This window comes from Aythya marila (genome assembly GCF_965140915.1).
Source record: "Aythya marila genome assembly, chromosome: 1".
NCBI classification, from domain to species: domain Eukaryota; kingdom Metazoa; phylum Chordata; class Aves; order Anseriformes; family Anatidae; genus Aythya; species Aythya marila.
This window is the reverse complement of record NC_139042.1, coordinates 57,261,444-57,283,221: the sequence shown is the minus strand read 5'-3', so window position 1 is coordinate 57,283,221 and position 21,778 is coordinate 57,261,444. Positions and strand designations below refer to the sequence as shown.

Sequence of the window (21,778 nt, the reverse complement as noted above, 5' to 3'; positions counted from 1 at the left end):
CTGCCCACCCTCAGTCGTTCATCCAGGGGCTGTCTTCCAGCCTTGCGAGTTCCACAGCTCCTCTCAAACTTTTTTACTCCAATTCCATTTCTTCCTAATAAATCTATTCCAAGAAGAGGGGAGGGCAGAAGTGCAGCGGAGTGGTAAATGCACATAACCCTCCCATTCTTGAAGCATATAAAGGAATACACATTTGGCTTACGCAGACCACACGGGAACACAGAGCCCTTGGCAGGAGCAGCCTTATGGCCCCGTGAACTTTTCTCCGCGCTTGGGCTACTGCCAAGCAGCCACTGCTACTGCTGCGCTACTTTGCCCACGTTCAGCAGCTCACTTGGGTCAGGACTGCAGATCGTAACACCAACAAGAGCAGCAGGCTGAGGTTTCGTTCCTGAGGCTGGAAAGCTTCAGAGAGCAAAGTCCAGGAGCATTCACATTTCATGCTGCAACTGGAAAAGAGTTTAGCGTGAGGCAGTAGGTGTCTGGTAATGTTGCTGTAAATAGCCCACCATCTCCCCCCGCCTGCACAGGGCAATCCCTTCCAGGTGCGTGCCCCTATAAAAACCTCTGGAGCGGGCATCCTCCCACAGGAAACTTCGTCGCTCTCCATCGTAGCAGGTAACCATGCCACTGGCCCACTAACCCTGTCTGCAGCATGTTTTTTTTTTTTTTTTTTTCTGCTGACTAACATGGGGAACAGGGCTCACCGTATTCCTCGACTGCAGAGAGCCGGGCCAGCCAACGCGCTTGGGCACACCCCGCTCCTGCAATTTCAGCAAGATGGATACTCAGTGCTGCTTTTCAGTATTTTGCATTTGCCTTGCGGGCTCACGTATGGTACAGGTTTATAGCGCTGATATTTATTTCCTAGCATTTATATATATATATATACACACATACATAGCATTTTTATATATATATACAAACATATATATATACACACACTATATATGTTACATATACATGTATGTGTGTGAGACACCATATACATATGTTATATATATGTGTGTGGCACTATATCTATATATGCTATATGTGTGTATATAGACATATATATTATTCAGTGCACGAGAATATGAGGATATTGCATGAAGGAAATCCAAAGAAACACTGATGTTTGTGCATGGCATGCTAAGCCCTAACTCACAGAGAACGCAGTGCAACTGCATTTCCCATTTGAGCAGATGGAAGTGGCTTTTGCCAAATAATTCAGATTAAAATGGACAACGCTGTATAACTTTGTGAAAGAAATAAATGTTTCAGCAAAGCGGTGTTCACAGCTGAAGTGACACAGTATTACTCAGTAACCTATCTTTTCTTCCCTTTTTTTTCCTCCATGTAGTCAGATTTAAAACTCTTTCCAAGCAATGAAGGTTAAGAGGCAGAAAGTTTGTGCTTATAGAGGGTAAACTATAACTGTAAGGTTTATATTCATTGTTCAATTCACCCTTAATTATTTTATTACCTTGTTAATTTCATGTAACATTGATAAATAGACATAATTTTTTCAATTGTTCTCTTCCTCACGTTCTGAAGAAACCAAATGTGATTTTGTAAGCCATTTTGTTCATGACAAAGTCCATTAATGAAGTCAATACTAGTTTAAATACTTTGGAAACTACAAAGCTTAGATGATCTCCCTTCAGAATCACTTTACAAAGAAATTAGCTGTGAACAGAGAGCGCCAACAGTTTCTAAGGGAATAGATTTTGCTTGGCATATTATTATTATTTTTTTTTTTTGTAAGATGCATCATTTTCAATGAAATATGGATCAGAATAGTAAGAAATGTCAGTTCTAGTCACACAGCAGCAACTTGACCATCTTACGCAAAGGGCATGTAATAATGCAGACATCACCTACGTGCAATGAGCTTACTCAACACTGACTTTGTCTTCAGGTAGTTTGTCATTTAAAATAATAACACAAAGCTGTTCATCACTAAGCCCAAGACACTAATATACTTGAGTCCAGACTACACATAGTTTGTAACTAAAAAGAAAACAACAAATTTTTCCTTCAGTTCATGAAATGCATCACTAATAGTTATGTCAGCGAGCTGTATAATAGAATAACTTTCTATTTGCAAAAGCTACACCTATGAAAAGATGTAAATGCTGTAACATCTAGAAGTTCAGCCAAAAACCAAAGCCCATTGTGATAAGTGATATATAAATGCAGAGTGAATAATCCTTTTCCTCCAGAATTGTTCTCTAGGAACTCAGGCTCCTTATGGACTTAAGGACCATTCCAGGCTCACCACAGTGTTAGCGTGAAATGTTCAGAAGACTGTCTTCAAGCTAGTTTTTCTCCCGGCCACGGCAGTCACCAGTTACTACAGATCCTTCTATTTTCATTTCATACTTTGCCAATTACATAAGCATTAATATATTTTCCCATAAATTTCCTATAACATTAATAACATGATCAGATTTTATTCTAGCTCCATATATATATATATGAAAAGGCATTACTGAGAACAGGCAGTATACTTTTGAAAAGTAAGGCTGCATAGAAACCACTGCTGTTTTCTAAGGAGACATGTTATCAAAAGTGAGAGGAAAAAAACCAAACACATTGATGCATGCACTCAAATGCCAGGGAATGCTGTAGCTGCAGCATTATCTTCAGTCTCCTATCTGCCTATCTCCAACATATCTTGAATTATATAAAAAAAGATGTGCAGCCAGAACTTGTTGCTAGCTAGATAGAAGCCCTCTGAGGGGAGAAAAAACAATAAACACACCAAAAAACATATCTGTAGAAGTCAAATTGCTTTGAAGCATTCTGTTTTTTAAACAGTACAGATTCACTGCCACGACTTTTGAGCAAATGCATTGCTACAGGACTCAGAACATAAATCCTGTCCTTGTGAATAAACAGAGTAGCAATAAGGAATATATCAGGTAACAGAAAAACTGCAATGGTGTCAGTATCATGTGTGCAAATAAAGCACCCACACAAGTCAGCAGTCACTCTGCCCCTTAAAAAACTACCTGCAGGCACTGCTGAGCCTCCGAGACCTTGCCAAACCTCTCCCCCTTCTGGACAAGATATCCAGAGAAGCCTCCTGCGATGTGATGCAACCCAAATTACACAACCCTGTCTGCAGGACATGTGGTGGAGAAATCATGCAAGCATGCCTTCTCGAGAATGGGCAGAGGCCAGTCATGGATAAGAACTGAGCACGCTCCAACCATCACAATACATGGGAAGGGTGAATTTGTACAACTTCTGGCCATAGGAAATCAAGATCCAGTTTCATTTATGTATGCGTGTGTATACCACTGATTAAAACTCACATTAAGCAAAAATTTTTTTGGCAGTTTCGTTTCTCCCCAGGCAGATTTAGATCCACCCCCATTCCCACTCTCTAGCTGGTATCAAGCAGCTCCTTAACGATGCTGGGTGCTGCCCACGTGCACTGGAGATGCAGAGCCACATGACACACGTACTGTTCTCCAAAGCAGCTCACTCTTCCGATCTTCACACTGCAATTATTTCCTGACTGCAGTTCACTGCATCTCAATTAGCCGTTCACTGCAATTCAATTAGCTGTTCTGCAGGAGAAGGCAGAGGCGAAGGTAATGAGGAGGCAAAACCAAGAGCACTGGCTGCAGCAGTTAACCAGTTTTATCACAGGAATACCGAGTCCTGAGGCATAGGAAATGACACTGATAAAAAGTCGTAGACACTGAAAGGCAGTTCACCTTTTCCAGCTGTTGCTTCAGCCTGTCTGAACACCAAGGAGCTCAGTGTGCAAGGAGCTCACTATTCAGACTGATTAGCGGTATCAATTTAGCAATATTATGATAAATTGCTGTTGTTTGTATGATAAAATGAAAACTCTGACTTCGTTACCAGAAAGTGTGTACAGCATTCTCCTCCTGAACGGGGATGCTGCCTCTCATCATGGTTTCCTGCCCCCTCATCATGCCATAAAAACAAAACAGAACAACAAAAACAAAAAAACAAAAAAAACAAAAAAACCAAAAAAACCCACAAACAAACAAAAAAAACCCACCACACCTAAACTTCTCACTTTCTTCTCCTTCATATATTATATGGAGTGCCCTCAAGCTTTTCCCTCCCCTCTCTATTTCAGCTCTTGTGCCATGATCTCTGCGCAGCAGCTACCGTTCCCAAACAAAATACAAAGAGTAATGGAGGAAGAAGCCTGTGAAGAGCAGTATGACTCTGAAAACTGCACTTGCAGCTCCACATGTGCATCATCAACAGAATCCAACTCAGGTTTAATCCACTTTAAATACTGCTACTGCATCTCACAGTTTCATTTTCCTTAGTCTTGAAATAGCAAATGTTACCGTCACTTTTCATTTTGAAGTCTATTTTTCCACTTCCCCCCATTATCACATTAAATCTAGAAAGAAGTACTCTTTCTCATAATTAAGAGAGATATTTTAAAAGGTCTCTGGATTTTATTTAGGTATCTGAGGATTATTTCTCAATTAACATCAGAGAGATGATTATAACGTGCATTAATTGGGTTGGCACTATTGAAGCTGTGGTATTGCAAAATTTCAACACTGGCTAAATTGCTTGAACATCTACCATGGATACCAGGCTGCCATTAATTAAAATCCATGCAAACCAAACCAAACTTTTTCTCTGCAGCCGAAGTTATCATCTAAACACATCCTTGTATCATCTAAGCACATCCTGCTAATAGGCTTCCAACAGCAGCACAGTCATTGAGAATGGAGTGTCCTTGTTTTTGATGAGAGCAGGTGGAGTAGGTGGAGTAGTTAAGCTGAGCTCTCCTAAAAATCCATTTTAAAAGCCTCCATGCTCTGATGAGATACGCTAGCACAACTGCAGTAGTGACATTTACTGAACAGCATCATATATTTCAATACATACTTAAAAAGTGTATCTCACAAGCCTCCTTTTGTGGACATGTGATTAAAAAATGATACCACTAAAAAATGCTGCAATTTCTTCAATGTACAGTGTAAAATCGAACTTGGAGATGTTTTATTTGTAAAAAGAAGCTTAGCATCCCAGATCTCTTGGTCATCCTCTTCCTATAGCAGGCCTATCTAGTTAACTGAGTATATTAGTATAAAAAGACAGAAAGATGCAAAAATTTGGTGTTTTATTTGCTGCATATAAACACATGCATATAAAATACAAATTTCATCTCTCTCTCACAGATTCACCAGTAATTCTTAAAATACTGCAGAACTGGGTTCCTAGAGTTTCCCACTACTTTGACAAAGAGCACTATACTTACGTAGGCCACCAGATCGTCATCCAGGAATCCATAGAGCACTTTGGAGCAGTGGTGTGGCCCGGGGTAAGTATTTGACACAGCATCCAGAAGGTTGATATGACAGAAAAGTCAGTCATGACAACGGCATACAAATCTTAAGGAAGTTTCTTTAGATGACAGCAGAGGCTTCCTTGTGCAGAACCAAGCTGTGTCTTCAGCAGAAAGCTCTGCATTATGGCTAATTTAATACAGTTTGGACCAAAACAACTGTGGCACATAAATGAACAAAATGGTAAATTGTTTAAAATGTGCACCTTTAAGTGGAAAGGAGAAAAAAAAAAAAAAAAAAAACACCAACACACACACATCAATTTGTTAACTGGATGCAGATATTAAAAAAAAATATTTGGAAAGAGATGGATAGAAGCGTTCAAGCTTCTTCCATGTTTCCAGTCACTGCTGGGATGTAAACAATCATCATTACTGGAAGGAAAATAAAGAAGAAAATTGTGAGAGATTAAATAAAGGAGTTTAATATGTTTCTTTTAAAGAACAGCCTGGAATAACTCCTTTGCAGTATAGAAAACCATACTTGCAAAGAGGTGTGCTCCGGTCTTTGCTCTCCCTGCTTGGAAAAACAGAATTTTATGCAGACTCAGAAATGTGTCTTTAATTGGAACAGAGGGTCAACTGATGGAGACATGAAAATTAGGATTTCAGAATTTTCCAGATCAACATTTATTGAAAAAGCTCACAAAAAATGGTAGAGAATTTCAAAATAAAAAAGAAGCGTATGGTTAAGTGGAACAGTAGCTTATTTTGGTTATGTCAGAGCATCAATTCTCAAATTAATCAGGTGTCAGAATGCAGATGGTAAAACTTTCCAAGAAAACCAAGAGTGGCACAAAGTGGCCTGGTGATTCATTAGTTGTCAGCATTCCCAGAGCAGGTAGTCAGTGTTGTATTATGAAAAACACAGTAGTTGAAACAGTAACATCACTCCAAAGAAGAGAAGCAAAAGGGCAAGTTAGTTTCTTTCGTATCTGTTTATATTATTTATGATTAGCAAATAAATTGGCAGTTTATTTTTTTTTTGACACCTGTTCAGCAATACTTTTGTTCCCCTATGCAGCAGTAAATTGTCTTTGAAATTTACAGTATCATCAAGACAAGTGTTGAGTGGATAATTTTTTTAAAAAACAATTCCTTTGCAAAAAAAGTTCCAAAAATCTCTGGTGAAGCCCAAATCTATTTTATGATAATAAAGTGTAAGAGTATTATAAACCATAACATGACTTTGTGCATATTGTTAAACTTCTTTTGCTGTTCTGTGTACAGTTCACACCTGAACTCTACTTATCTTGAGCTGTGAGAAGAATCACAAAGTGTATAGATGTGTGCAGCAAATCACAAAACCTGGAACTAAAAAGGAACTGTTCAATTAGATTGATATAAAAGAACAGGACACAATGCTTCTTTCCATATTATCTTTATGTTACAGCCTTCAGTGTTTTCCACTGTATAAAAAACAGCATAAAAAAATCAAAGTAAATGTTGTGCAGCTTAACTGATATGTGATACTGATATTTTAGGCACTGGCTTTATCTCAATATCTGGAATCAAATCAAGAACGATTCAACCTCAAAGACAAGCAAGTTCTGGAAATTGGTGCTGGAACAGGCTTAGTTTCCATTGTGGCCTGCATCTTAGGTTAGTAAATTCCTATTTCCTTTGGATTTCTTATGAAATATAACCTAGATCTGCTCCTGTCGGTTTAAAGCAATGAAGCAACACTTGAAATTAGGCCTGTTTGACACTTTTTTTTTTTTTTTTTTTTTTTTTTACAAATGAAAGTTATTGTCAAATACTGTTTTGTAAATAAAGTAACTACCCTAGTTAATGCTGAGGGAAGTAATACAGATAAAGTTATGTATCTGTATGTTCAACTATATACCTATGAATTAAAACAAATTAATATTTTCTTTAGGAGCTTATGTCACAGCAACTGATTTGCCTGAAGTTCTTGAAAATCTCTCATTTAATATTTCAAGTAATATACAAAATATGAATATCCACAAACCCGAAGTGCGAAAACTGGTATGGGGAGAAAGCCTCAGTGAAGACTTCCCTTCATCAACTTACCATTATGATTTCCTACTGGCAAGTGATGTTGTATACCACCATACAGCTCTGGATCCCCTGCTAGAAACAATGGTGTATTTTTGTCAGCCAGGGACAGTATTACTATGGGCAAATAAATTCAGATTCAGTACAGACTATGAATTTTTGGAAAAACTTAGCAGTATATTTGATACAACCATCCTAGCAGAATTTCCAGAATCAAATGTCAAGCTGATCAAAGCCACGGTAAGAGAGAATTGAAGAAAAAACAGTTACTGATTTTGATTTATTGTCAGCACCTTGCAGTTTGGAATGTGATACAGAATTATTGTGTACTCTGTGCATTTATGTCTGTAAAGCTCTAGTTGTATCTGAGTTTTGCATTATGAGTTACAAAAAAAACTTCCAAGAGAATGATACAGTCATTTGTTTTAGGTTCACACACAATTTTGTTCAAACAGACCAATTTCACTCCATTGAAAGAACAGCATTATTAGTAGTAAGTTAGTAGAAAGGCATTAGCAGAAAGCATTGATCTTCTCGGCTGCACTGAACTTCTGCAGTTTGTATGGTGAATTTCTATTTCAGCAAGTTTCATTTATCGGAGAAACCAATACAACGTTTAGCTTCATTATTTGTTTTTATTAATTATAAAATAATCTTTTAAAGTATCAGAGTGCACATGGTGTTTTTTGATCTTCAGTCTTGCACATTTATTCTGTTGTCTTACACTTTTAACATTATTAAACATATATGTATAGCTTTACAATACCTGATTAAGATTTAACTGTCTGGCACTTTTATACATGTATCAGCCTGTCCTGATACTCAGCTTCACGTGGATTTTTGAGTTTGCCTGAAATCACTCCAAAATGAAAATTTACAAGAGCACCTATGAATCAGCAATTCTTAGTTACATGTCGTAACAGTTTGAGAGGTTGAATTTTTCTTAAAAAACAAACAAACAAAAAACCCACAAATGTAAACTCTTGCAAACAATACAGGTAATGATGTCCCATTACTTTAGTCTAATAAATAAGTTTTTAGCTACTCTTGAAGTAGCTTTAAGGCCTTCATACAATTGGAAATGAAATTAAGATCAAACGTTAAAATTCGTTTTACTGTAAAAAATACAGAGCTTTTACAGGTTTGCAGTTAAAATTAACAGTTAAGAACCTAACGTGCATGCAGTAAGCTTTTTCAGCCTAATTCCGAATTCCAAATCCTTCGTGTTGGCAGTTCTGGCACATCCATTGCCAGCAATGGGATGCACAAAAAGGAAACTCCCTGATGACTGGAGTTAGGTTAACAGGTATTAAGCTGTACCCAGGTGCCTTTACTGATAAATACACACAATTTAATAATCAGCATTCAGCAATGAAAACATGCGTTCCAATAGAAAGTCAAACTTATCTTTTCATATCCTGCCCATATAGAATCGCTTTAGGTTTACATTTGTCACTTTTCTAGAATACACAATAATCAGGTGGATACATGACAGGAAGCCAGTTTTCAGTGAAAGTTGCACAATGAGTCCATCCAAGTAACTTCATTAGCTAAACAAAAACAAACATGAAGAAAAAGTGAGATGGATTTATTTAAACCCTTCCAACGAACACTCTCATTCACATCAACATCTTATTTATGAAGTCTACAATCAGAAAGGTAAGATTGGAGACCTGGATATCTTTGAATTACTTAATGCTGAAGGGGGAAAAGGAAAACCATTCCACATGATCTACAGTCTTTCAATTTAACGCACAAATATTTTGTAGGACAAAATTTTTAGGAGTTATTGTAATTCCTATTACTTCCTCACCTATATTCTACTAGCATTATTTGCAATTAATACTACTAACAATAGCAGTGGTTAAAAACCAACGTAATACGATTTAAATACACATACTTTTTTGCTGTTATCTCAATTTTTTTTGTTGTTTTGTTTTTTTATGTCCTACAGTAAGTTCCAGAAAGTAAGTCTGCTAAAAGTGGTAATTACTCACAAATGAGATATTCTAGAAGGAAAAAACAAAGGCCAAACCACAAAAACCCGAATGAAGCTAAAGTGTTAAAGTCTGGCGAGTTCTATAATTTAAAAGATAAAAGGGATTATACCTCTCTTATTAAGGGAGTATACCTCTCTTACTTTTAAACGTTTACTCATTATTAAGATGGCCCATTATTTTACTAGATAGACCTTACCTGAATGCAGTTTTTCAAGTTGTCTTTCGTTGGCTTTTCTTCTGCAAGTTTTGTTGCAAACTTGAGACCTCTGCCATACATTTTGTTTACCAATGCATGCTTATAGGCAAAAGTTAAGACCTACAATGTGAAAACAAACACAATTTAGATATTTTAATATTTGAATCCTACATAGGCTTAGCAAAACATGGCAGATTTTGTTCAGGCAGCAGAAGTGACTTAAAGTAAAACATATGCACAAAATAGTTTGCATTTTTCTTTGCAGGAAAACAGATTATTCACAGTAGTAGTTATAAGCAAAAACTTCCTAGGGACTATTCTGACTTCCTGAACATGTCCAACTTTAGAATATAGTATACAATACAGACTTCAAATTTTTTATTCACCACATTTCTAGCTTCTTTGGACTTTCATTTGCTAGAGGCAACTGTACAGTATAAAATAGTTAAAAAAAATAAATTATCAAGAACCAGTCAGGTACATCTTTGACCCACAGAAACAAAGACCCAATTGAGAGTTTTGATTCCTAGGAAATGAACTTACTTCAGAAACAAGTATGAACATATATACTAAATGATATACGTATGTATATATGTATGAGTATATATGTGTGTATACATATGTATATATATATATACATATATATATATATATATATATACACACATATGTATACACACATATATACATACACACACACACAGAGGTATACACATAGTTATAAACAAGCAATGAAGACAGGTAAGCATGAAAACAAGCCTCAGATTTTGGCCAACTCCTCAACATTGATACAGTATTAAGAACAGATTATAAGAAAGCTTCCTCTTGATAGCGCAAAATCCCAAGAGAGTTTACAATACCTGTCAATGGTATAACCAGCACATACAAATGAATGTGTCTACTTCAAAAGTTATGTAAAATCAGGTTCTGAACACTCAAACAGGGTGTTCAGGGTGTTGCCAGACAGTTCATAGTACTTCACCAGTTACAACACTAAGAATTAGTGCCGAATTAAGCAGAGTTTCATGTATTTCCTTTGGAACACTCATGGTAAGTAGGTTTTATTATTATTTTCTTTCCCTCAAACAGTGACAGCACCGAAGCTGGAGAATATGGGATTATTAGTGTTGTTAGCGAAGTTCTTATGAAATCTGGTATTAAAGTTAACTATTATACTAAGAGAGGGGAAATGAATAGTATTCCCTTTCCTCTCTGACTCCTCCAATAAAGTCACATTTTTCCAACAATGTATACTTAAAACATAGAATTGAGAAGCTAATAGAAACACTTAAAGGATGTTAAAAAATAAGTATTTTGTATTACAATACAAAAATGTACATACTTTCCAGCAACAAGGACTCTGACATCCCTACCCTGTAAGTACTGAAGACCCTTCCTAATTTTAGCTACCAGAACACTTATACTGAATGTTAATTGCACACACAATCTTTGTGGAATCTACACTTAAAAGACTGAACTAGAAGAAATAACATGCTTAATTATCATGAAAGAAAAGGTGTGATTTTCAAGCTCTGAATTATATGCCAAGCACTTTTAACATAACACAAGTTGCTCGTTCTTCTATCTTCAAGTGTTTATTTTGTTCTGTTAAAGTGTTCACTTAAGCTGCAACAGCTTTTGAATACAATACTTACTAGTTAAAGCACAGACATATATGCAACAATGAGCTTACAGCACCATTCACATACAGATTTTCCAAATATCACTATTGGAAAAGTATTTTGCATGCTGGATTCTCAATCCAATTATTTTGAATATTTTCCTAAAGCAAAACACAAACGCTTCTGAGTAACTGCTCAGTGGGTCCATTAGCAGACTCAATTGGTCTAAACAACAAAAAAACTCCCTTCTGGAAAGATGATAGAACCACAAAACAAAAACAGAAACAAATAAAGAAACCAAAATCAAGTGAAAGATGCATTGGAGCTCTCAGCAATTATAACATATTAGAGGCTAACCAAAAATAATGTCACTGCTCTATTAAGAAAGCTCTTACCTGACCCTGTAAGTTTTGAATGGCTACTGAACATCAGTGATAAAGGCAGGAGGAAAGCCACTTGACAGCATTTCTTTCGTAACAGGGCTTCCTAGAGTTTTTGTGGCAAGAAAACAAAGCATTTTACGAAACACCCTTGCTCTGGCCAAATAAAAGTTCGGGTATTTCTACATGAAAAACAAAAAAACTTCTGCTGGACCAAAAGTTTAAAACAATGCTCCAAGCCCTTTTGATAAAAGATGATAATTTCTGTCTTAGTGCTTGACAAAAAAAAAAAAAAAAAAAAAAAAGTCAGCTGTAAGCAAGTTAAGCAAAACTATTAAAAGTTTGTTAGCACTTCAGAAGTTAAGAATAACGTAATAAATGCTTTAAAATCAGTATAGATTTACAAGCAAAAAAATATAGGTAAGAAATAATACTTTATAACTTGTGCATATATTGGTTAATGTAAACCTTATAATTAAAAGCTTTATAGTATCACAGTAATGGAGGTTATGATTCCTTGATATGTGTAAGCAAAATGTAAACTGGAGTGCTATTAAGATATAACATACAGCTGCTATCAGAACATGTAACATCAGCAAATAAATTTATTATATACAAAAGCAGTTGCTATATGAACGAGTAGGAATGAACTCTCAGTATTTCATACTATTTCATAATTTCAATAAATATAAAGGCCAGCTTTCCTAGAACAAGTGACATGGACCAGAAATTGGCCAAGAACTATAGACAAAGGGTAATAAAAAAAAAAAAACAAAAAAACAAAACACTGTGCACTTCTAGAATAATGGGTTTGGGGGAATCACTGTTAAATACTACGTTCCCCAAGCTAATGGCCTGTAATAAGCATACTAAATGCCTGACCTGCAAAAGTAGTTGGATACAGAGCTCCTCATTAATTGCCTAAATTGCTGATGGTTACATAGAGATAGATGTATATTTTAGATTATAAAGTTCTGAAATGATCTCAAGACATCTGAAAGGCTGAAGCATTTTAAAGCCTGAAAATGCTCTTTAGAAACCAGTATGTTTTAAATTCATCAATACTAAACTCCTTAATAAAACCATTTCCAGTACATAGGAAAAGGAAAACAGACTTATATAATCAGTTACTTCATTATTTGAACTGTTCATTAAAACATACCTACACTTACAAATAATGACAATGCTAGGTTCCACAATATAACCTATAGATAATACACCCCAACCACTTGTAAGAATGCCGAAGTTGTCGTGCTTATTACTAGCGATTGATTTTTTTCAGGTTCATACACATCTATGGCAATAAACTAAAGTTTCTTGGCTACCTTTGCTGACTCTCTGCTCTATCAAATGGCTCATTACAAATAAAAACAATATTCATACAAAAATCTACTCATTTTCTAGAGAGGGAAGGGAGTTCATGGAATTGACTATACAGCAACGAGCTTTTGACAGTGACTGAATATGATCAGTTGGAAGAGACAGCTGCACCTGACAGTAATATGAAAAACACTCCAGGCTAAAGATGTTTAAAAGGCAGGATGGAAAGGTCTGGGTATTTTATTTGTTTACTTATTTTTAAACATGACTTTTTCCTTGTCCCCAAACAGCTAATTTAAAGGTTAACAGGCACTAAATTCTACAGATGAGTCAGTCCCAGTAACAAGCAGGCAAATCCTACTAGTCTTCTGTAACAGTTTTGTTTAAAACTGGGGATTTGGGCCAAAAATTTTTGAAATTATGTTCTGAGTAGAAGAAAAACTGCAGATTTTACATTCCAATGCTAAGAACACCTAAAGCACTATCACTAATGTGTTACCATAATCAAATACTGGCTGAATAGAACTGCTTCAAGTTGTGTGTGTTTGAAATGCTTTTGTGCACAGAATACTTAAGTATTTTCTTTCATGTGTCATTTAAAATTAAGCTTCAGAAACAAATCATCTAACTACAATAGCTGAAAGTGTGAACAATATACTTACTATCAAGAGAGCACCAACTTCCCTGCATACTTGCTATAATGATGACAAGCATGACACTTCAATGGAAAAGAGGAAATTAAAGTAACTTAAGAATGCTCTGTGGTAACACATGCTTCAACAGCAGAAAAGAGGTGAAACCAGTAATAGCACTTGATTTACTAGATGGTGAGCAGAAACACACATCTGTGTGTGATGATATTCTCAGCTCACCTTTAGAAACAACACAGAAAAGATTTTCTTTCAGTTTTCAGAAATTCACTTAGCTTTGCAATTATTTTCATCTGGATGAACTTTGACTTAAGTGAAGCTTTGAAGTAGAAGCACCATGTTTCTCTCAATGCAATATTTCTATCTAAAGCCATACAAACACCCAAATCATTGCTGCAGTAACTCTAGTGCTTCTTTTCCATTTGTTCGCACCCAGTTGTTCTGTCTTCTGAGCATCAATGACCCAAAGCCATGTTCATGTACAGTAAAGAGCTTCATGTTTTCAGTTCCAACCTCATACATTAGAATAACTTGGCTGCCTTTTGAGGACTCCTTCATTTGAAGGACATTTATACGAGGCCTATACCTGATCCTAACTCATTACTTCAAACTTTATCTGTCCTTCTTCCAAACTTCTGTTCCTCAAAAGGCAAGGCAGTCATCCAAGGCTAGGCAATACAGCCAAGCCAAAAACACTTCATTTTATCACTCCTGCCTAAGTCTGCCCAGAGTATCGTTACAGAAAAACTATTAGTCATTTTCTTGGTTACTATTAAGATGAGTTTTGCCAAGCACGGGTCAGCTGGAGATCTTCATCAACAGAATGGATGCTTTTGCCCTTACTCGAGCAACAATACCTGGTTATGTATTCTAACAATCTTTGCATCTGTTTTGAGCCTTCAATATTACTTTACAAAATTAAGTCCTCAACACTATTCTTAAACTCCCCTCCTCAAAGGATGCAAGCTACATGAACAGTAAGGTTCCTCTTGAATTTTCAAAACTTAAAATTTTCCTCTACCAATCTTCAAAATAAACTTATGCACTAAGCAGCTTAATTTGTTTTTAAAATAGCAAAATACTCCAGAAGTAAAGCAGAATATTGCATGCAACACTGAGCTGGAAGCTTACAGGACTGCTTCTTCTGTGTAGATAAAAAGTTACAAATGAGGAAGACCAAATGCCACTGAAGATATTTAAAGCATTCTATTGGCCTGTCTATAGGACAGAAGACACTTATATGTGTTCAAGCAGAAGGCTGAGAAAGTTTTAAGTACAACCCCACTTTTGAAACTTGTCAGTCATGATAAAAATAAATGAACACTGACAAGCCAGCTTGAACATCAGATGCAGTTTGGCAGAAGTGGGTAGAACGGAGGAACTATGAATGTTGAATTCGGTTTTTGAAGAAAAGCAACAGCCCATGACACACATGTATTGCTATTCTCAGAGTTTACAACGAAATATAAGAGGAATATAATTGCGTTTTTCCCCCTATGCTTTTTTGCATCAGGCCATACCATAATAAATTCTGTAGTCTTGGAGATTAATAGTGATCCTTAAAAAAGCATAATTGGATACTCATCATGTGTGGTCATTTCAAAAACATTAACATAAGTAACACTCCTTCACTGGCTGGAAACCACAGTGCTAACAGCTGAAACATCTGGTTTGAACTGTGTAACTGCTAACTACAGCTAGATCTCAAGAAAACTACCAGATGAACATGACACCTGTTAGAAATGGAAATGAAAGAATATGATCAGCAGCAAGCATAAAAATTATTTAATAAAATAAAGAAAAAACCCCAAACTTTTCTTTATAAAAATAACTCCCCTGACTCCAGCCTTGGTCCTTTTATCCCGATCTGTTAGTAGTGAAAATGATTACAGCGCACTACTATCTCCTTTTAAACCAAGGTTCTCAATCCCACTAAGACCGAAGTAATTTCACACTATTTTCACTACTCGTCCCTTTCAGTTTCCAGAAAGAGAAAATATAAAAGTAAAAACATGAAGAATTAAGTCTCAGTTCCAATAATCACATGAACAGTTTACTAAGTAGCAGCATATATTTCTTTCCCTTAAGACTTTTGCTTATTTTATTTGTAGCTACCGCTCGGGTTAGAATTACGGAACATTATCATTGGAGATATGAGAGAACATATCCATCATGAGGTCTTTTGAAAGACTGATAGCGAAACTATCACTGCATAATTACCGACCAACACACAGGCTTATAGATCACAGAAAGGATGAAGAAAAGCACCGCAGAAACTAACAAGCTATGCAAACGTATTGGGTTTTCATAGCAAGGGCTTGGTAGCACGGGGCTGCAGGGCTGGTCAACCTAGAGCAGGTTGCCCCAGATCATGTCCTATCAGGTTTTGAGTACTTCCAAGGACAGACTTCAACACCCACATGGGAAACTCATGCTAGCATTGGATCGCCTTCACAGTAGAAAGCTTTTTCTTATGCTTGAGTAGAAACTCACATGTCTTTGTTCCTGCCCACGGCCTCCCGTCCTGTCACTGAGATCACTGTGAAGAGCCTGGCTGCCCCAGCACCACGTGTCTATTCATGTTGAAAAGATCTACTTCAGGCTCCACTTCTCTAGGCTGAAGTCTCAACCTCTCCTCATACAACAGATGCTCCAGTCCCCTAATCATTTTGTGGCCCTAGTAATATTACTCACACTAGTAATCACAACTGGCAATACAGGGCAATTTGTTCAGCTGTGGGAGATCACAGAAGACAAACTGTATGTACATGGGCCAGACGGGTAGGGTAAGAGAGGCTACGTATGGGTCCAACACAGTCAGGCTGCAGAAGAGCATGGGACGACGTACCTCCTGTGTCATTAGGAGTAGCGTGATAGACTCATTTTCTCCATGTTCAGAAGCCACCAGGTTCTAGAGTGCTCAGGTACTGAGCACTCTAGAAGATTTCTGCACTAAAAGCATCCCCAATGAGTTTAGATTTCAATTTGACTGGTAATATCAAGAGGGAAGCAAAAAAGCACACTGCATAATATGATAGAAGTAATTTATATATGAAATGCTACTACAAGGTTAAAAAAAAAGTTGGCCATTTAGTTCTAATTTAACCATACAGAAGAATCCATTTTCAGAGCAAAACTTGAACATGCACTTAGACATGGATCCAAGAGAGGTTCAAATCCCTAATCTGTCCAATTCAAGCCAGAATTACTCACTCCAGACCAAAACACTTTTCTTGATCAGCTTCTGACAGGATGACTATACTGACAGTTTTCCACTGAAAATATTCCCATAATATTTACAACCAAAAGATGAAAGTAGGATAGGTTTCACTACACTGGAACACAATTCTGCATTTAAAGACAGGCAGCAGGAAAATCATGTCACACAAAACATGATTAAAGCATAAAATCTGCTACCATGGGATACTGTAATTGGTTAAAGATTAGAAGAAGATGAATGCTTAGAAGATGTATGTGTACGAGAATATATACACTGAGAGAAGTGAAGGTAGACACCATCAACCTTTATGTTCAGGCTGCCAGCTCAAGCACAAGTTCTTATCCAAGAAGAGTCTTTACTATCGAGGAAATTAATTTTTTTCTTTTGTGACTAGCTGAAGTGCTTTGGCAACTTAACTGAAGTATAAATAAATACATTGGTCACTTCATCTTCCACTAACACAGCCATACGTAGAGTTACACACAACAACTAATTAAATAATACAGAATAGCTCTACCATTAAACACACAAAATCAACTCAGTAAACTAAGAACTGTACAACTATAATGCCACTATAATGCCTCAAGGGATTTTTCTTCTGCAATAGCTGTCTTCAATGAAGCAGACAAACTTAAGTCTCAAGATTAGGAACCTTGAAATAACAGGGAATTTTGTGTTAATCAATTTAAGAGTAATCATTTCGAAGGGTTTCTTCTTTCACCTCCATAGACATTACTGACAGTAAAACACAAAACTTCTCTTGTCCATAGTGCGGAAGGCTACAGAATACAGGACTGAACAGAGTAGGGATGCTGCACACTTGCGTACAGCTAGAACAGCTCAGAGGTTAACCAAAAACACTGCCTGAAAGGTACAGAAAGAAGCAATTTGATAAAACAAGCACCTTTTTCACGGAAATCTGATACCGTTCTATGCCCCTCCTGTAACCTCTACATTAATATGCAGACAGCCATCTTTTACCACGGTTCTGATAGCCTTCACAAAACCCCTGTGGAAAAAGGTCATTAAAGAAGCACAACTTATGGGGACAGCATGAAAAAGTAAAAGAAGAATGTATGAGGCTCTGCTCACAAAGGTGGTGCATAATTCTGGGAGAGATCATCTAAATATACAACATGCAAAAGAAAAAGTCTGCTCTGCTCTCTTACCTTGCTGTCAAAAAGATCAGTCCATTTTGTTGTTTCCCAGAACGTCTCTGTCAAGGCTTCTGAGCAGCTCTCGTGATCTTCATCTTTGCCTTCAGCATCACTGGAAGCAGCCCCATCTTGGGCCTGCAGATGAAGGAGCTGGTCAGCCAGTGCACTTCCTTTCCGACAAAGTGCGTCCACTAAAGTACTTTTCTGTTTTTCCATTTCACTAGAAAAAAACAGCAAGAAAAAAAATATTAAGGACTTTTCACAGATACATCATTACGAACGGAATCAGTACTGACTTTAGCTGTAATCAGCAGTTAGCATACACAAAATGAAAATAAGCACACAGACCATTTAAAAAATAAAGCTATTTACCAAAATAAAAATAATTTAAGAAAAGAGAGATACTCTGCATTACACAAGCTCAATTGTTCTCCCAACCCAACATCTTTGGTGTTTTAAGGCAAGGGTAACTTGGGATTTGAAAACTGAGTAAGCCAGAATCTAGAAATACAGCTTTACAGTTCTTGGCATTATAAACGGAGTCAAATCCAGCACTAACATAAGCAGATACAATTCTGCTGACTTCAAAGGAATTGCATGCATTTAAAGCACCACTGCATTTGGTGTTCAATTTCAGAAGTTAGATTCAACCACATGATCTAATGGGTCAACCTCCCGAGAAATGTTTAGAATGAAATGTATTATGGCATAACTTTGTTTTTATATCAGCAACTCTAGGATTATATGCAAATATTCAGGAAAGTTAGAACAGACAGACTCATTTTACAACTGAAATCTGTATTTTATCTAAAATAACAAACAAATGTGCACCTCCTCTTTTAAGGGATTTATCTTCAAATCTGTTGCTTTTGTATTTGTGACTAAAACAACACCTCAACATGCACTACAAAATCCACCAGTTATTCTCCACACTACAGTGTCATGTTCCAATTACTGTCTTCCTAAGGATGTATACTGGTAATTCAGAGGAACATATCTAAAACGAAACTAAAAATTCTCAAAAATATTCATAAGCACAAGTGTGGTCACCATGCCTTTCACAAATTAAATCTTTGGCAAGTGGTTATTTCTAAAACTGCTGTCAATTTTGCCCTCTAATACATAGCTGAAAGGTTGCCAGGTATTATGAAAAGGCAGGTAGCATTCCAAACACCCAGCTTCATAGCAAGGTCCTAGTGTTCCCTCTGATTTGAGATTTAGCTTTATACAAAATCAATACCCTGTTTTTTGGTCTTTACATCCTGAAAGCACCTTTGTTTATTTAACATTTCAAAGCAAAAATTTGCAGGCTTCAGTGTTCCTGCACTCCTGAAATATAATAAAGAATGAAAACTTCTTGCAAGCAAGCTTGAAACTACCTGTGCCTAAAAAAAACAACCCATAAGTTATTTAGTAATGTTACAGTCATTCCAATTCTTACTTAACAGCAGAGACAAGGTACACAGATTAGAAAAATAGGATGCAAGAAAATTATTTACTGGGTAGGTACTTTTTTATAGTAGTTGCATCAGGTCTGGGATCAGTCTTCATGGCAAAATAAACTGCTAACGCCGTCTGATCAATATGAGAGATGACAGTATTTGCAGCTTCAACAATTTCATCAAGTCTTTTCATACGTTCCTAAATGAAGAATAAAAAGGTATTTAGCAATATGAAATCACACTACTTGATTATTGATTTTACTACCACTAGGATAATTGCAAAGGCACACAGAATAACATGAAGTGATTCAATATGAACTTTTCTTCATTTTTTCCAACTTCTCATGCAGAAACTCCCGATGAGAAGTCTGCATTATCAAGATTTCACACATATGTACTGCATTTGTTACTGAAAATAGATTGTAAAATACACAGTACATATATGCAAAATGCAGATTTTACAGGAAGAAAAACCCCTTCCAGTACAAATTAATCCTCTTAATAAATAATGGCAGCAGTTGTTCATTTCAGAAAGAAATGCAAAATCAGAATCAAATAAACAGAAATAAATCTGACTAAAAACTAGTGACATACAGATGAAGCCATTTATCTTCAAGATGAACAAAAAAAACATATGTAGACTTCTGTTTAATAGTTCATGGTTCTCATTTTTGGCAACAATGGCATATGATGGACTTTAACGGTGTTATTTCAAAGGGTTACTGTCCCCAGTTGTCTGGGCAATTCTACAGGAAATTACCAATTCAGTGAAGGAGCACAATGGGAAGTGTGCTTGTCTCAGGTACCACTGTTCAGAACAATACTCTCGTAGCCTGAAGCAGTAAAGAAGCTGCTTTCTCATGTTTATATGTTTTTCATATGTTTAACTGAGTAAGGAGCAAATGATAAGCAAACATACTTTACGAAGGCTTTCATTCTACTGCAGGGTTAAGGAATTCACATTGGGGAGGTGGCTTACTATATTATTGCCAGTCTAATTAGAAATTTCTGCTTTATTATACTAAGTACAGCTACGGCAGTCACTTCAAGACCAAACGCGTGGGAATAAAGATTCAGTTGTTTAGGCACAACAGATGCAGTGAGACAAACAAAGTTTTGAAACGTTAAACAACCTTTTCAGAATCCAGCTGATGAAGTCTTGCAACATATAGTGGAAGATGATTAGGAAAGGCTTCTTTCAACTCATTGTACATGTCAGGGGTATCCAGCCTAGAAGAGCGAAGGACAGAGCATGAAAGTACAGATTCTGGAGTTTTTATCCTAGCATTAAGCGTGTAGTTTTTTTGCATAGCTGCTTCATGCTTGTGTAGTAATGACAGCAGACGTACTTGGTCATCCATTGTATTTTTAGATCTCGTAAAGCTTCAGCAAATTCTTCTTTTACATCTTTTTCTTTTTCCTGTTCTCTTTCTTTTTCTTTGCCGCCATTTTTACTCTTTGATGGTGATGGTATCAGATGATAATGAACTGTAAGGACATCCTGGAGGTGGGAAAAGAGGCACATACTGAGAAGGATACAGTACACTTTCTGATGCGATAGAAAAGCTAAATCATAGCAAGCAACTACTCTGAGCTACACATATAGTGAGTAAGGATTCCGAGAGCAAAGGTATATGTCACTAAGAACTCAGAAACTCCTTTAACTTAAAAAAAATATATATATATATATATATAAGGATGTAAGTATCAGAACAGCACACTTGGTATAAGACAAATAAAGCTTAAGACTGAACAAATTTGATATTTTTGTACTCAGTAATTTAACATATTATTAGTTAGGGAACTGGAAGTTTAATTTTTTGTTTTTAAAGAAAGCAAATAGTTTGGTTAAAAGGCAAAGGAGTCAAGAGATTCTACCGTACAAATGGGGTAATTAACAAACAAATGAAGGTGACTGAATTCTAAAAATACTGCAGTAACATGAACATGAATGACGCCATTGGATACATGAATTTATTCCTTTTGAGAGAGTATTTCTTCCCCGTTGTGCCTACTGAATAGCTGGTGCATCCACAGTTAACTTTCCCAGTTTGATGCTACGGACTTTCTTCCCAGTTTCACCTGTAGCTGTGCTCACATTAAGCAGACAACAGCAAGATTTTATTTTTGAAAACTGTATATGCTAGCAATGAAATATCACTATAGTTTGAGTTCATGCTACACTAGTCAGCAATTATCACATGATAATTGTGATATTATAGCTACAGCTATTAAAATGAAAATCCTAACAGACCTTAGCCACTGCTCTGAAGCTCACTTCCTGAGATAACTTATACATATGTTTCTGAATAAGCCAGCATTAGACTTCAGTCATTGCTTAATTGCTTATAAGACATTACAGCTGGTGGGAGGATTTTTTTTTTCTTTTACAAACTCTGAGGGCACATGTCCAGATAGTCTATATACAGAA

General features: G+C 36.4%; 2 protein-coding genes across 3 annotated transcripts in view; one reads left to right on the top strand and one right to left on the bottom strand.

The window, feature by feature from the left end:
* Nucleotides 1–201: 201 nt before the first annotated feature.
* METTL21C (methyltransferase 21C, AARS1 lysine) lies at nt 202–8,025 on the top strand. Its single transcript, XM_082765769.1, has 5 exons — nt 202–618; nt 4,106–4,251; nt 5,175–5,317; nt 6,826–6,943; nt 7,221–8,025. The coding sequence occupies exons 2-5, from the start codon at nt 4,116–4,118 to the stop codon at nt 7,613–7,615; spliced, it is 792 nt and encodes a 263-aa protein (XP_082621895.1). The 5' UTR covers nt 202–618; nt 4,106–4,115; the 3' UTR covers nt 7,616–8,025.
* The window catches only part of TPP2 (tripeptidyl peptidase 2), a 47,082-nt gene continuing 33,034 nt past the window's right edge, over nt 7,731–21,778 (bottom strand). For both annotated transcript variants that reach the window (XM_082765749.1, XM_082765750.1), the window contains 6 exons: nt 20,697–20,848; nt 20,481–20,577; nt 19,416–19,546; nt 17,918–18,125; nt 9,557–9,676; nt 7,731–8,910 (listed from right to left, as the gene is read on the bottom strand). In XM_082765749.1, coding sequence (XP_082621875.1) covers nt 8,821–8,910; nt 9,557–9,676; nt 17,918–18,125; nt 19,416–19,546; nt 20,481–20,577; nt 20,697–20,848 — 798 coding nt within the window. In that variant the 3' untranslated portion in view covers nt 7,731–8,820. The remainder of the gene's footprint in view (nt 8,911–9,556; nt 9,677–17,917; nt 18,126–19,415; nt 19,547–20,480; nt 20,578–20,696; nt 20,849–21,778) is intronic.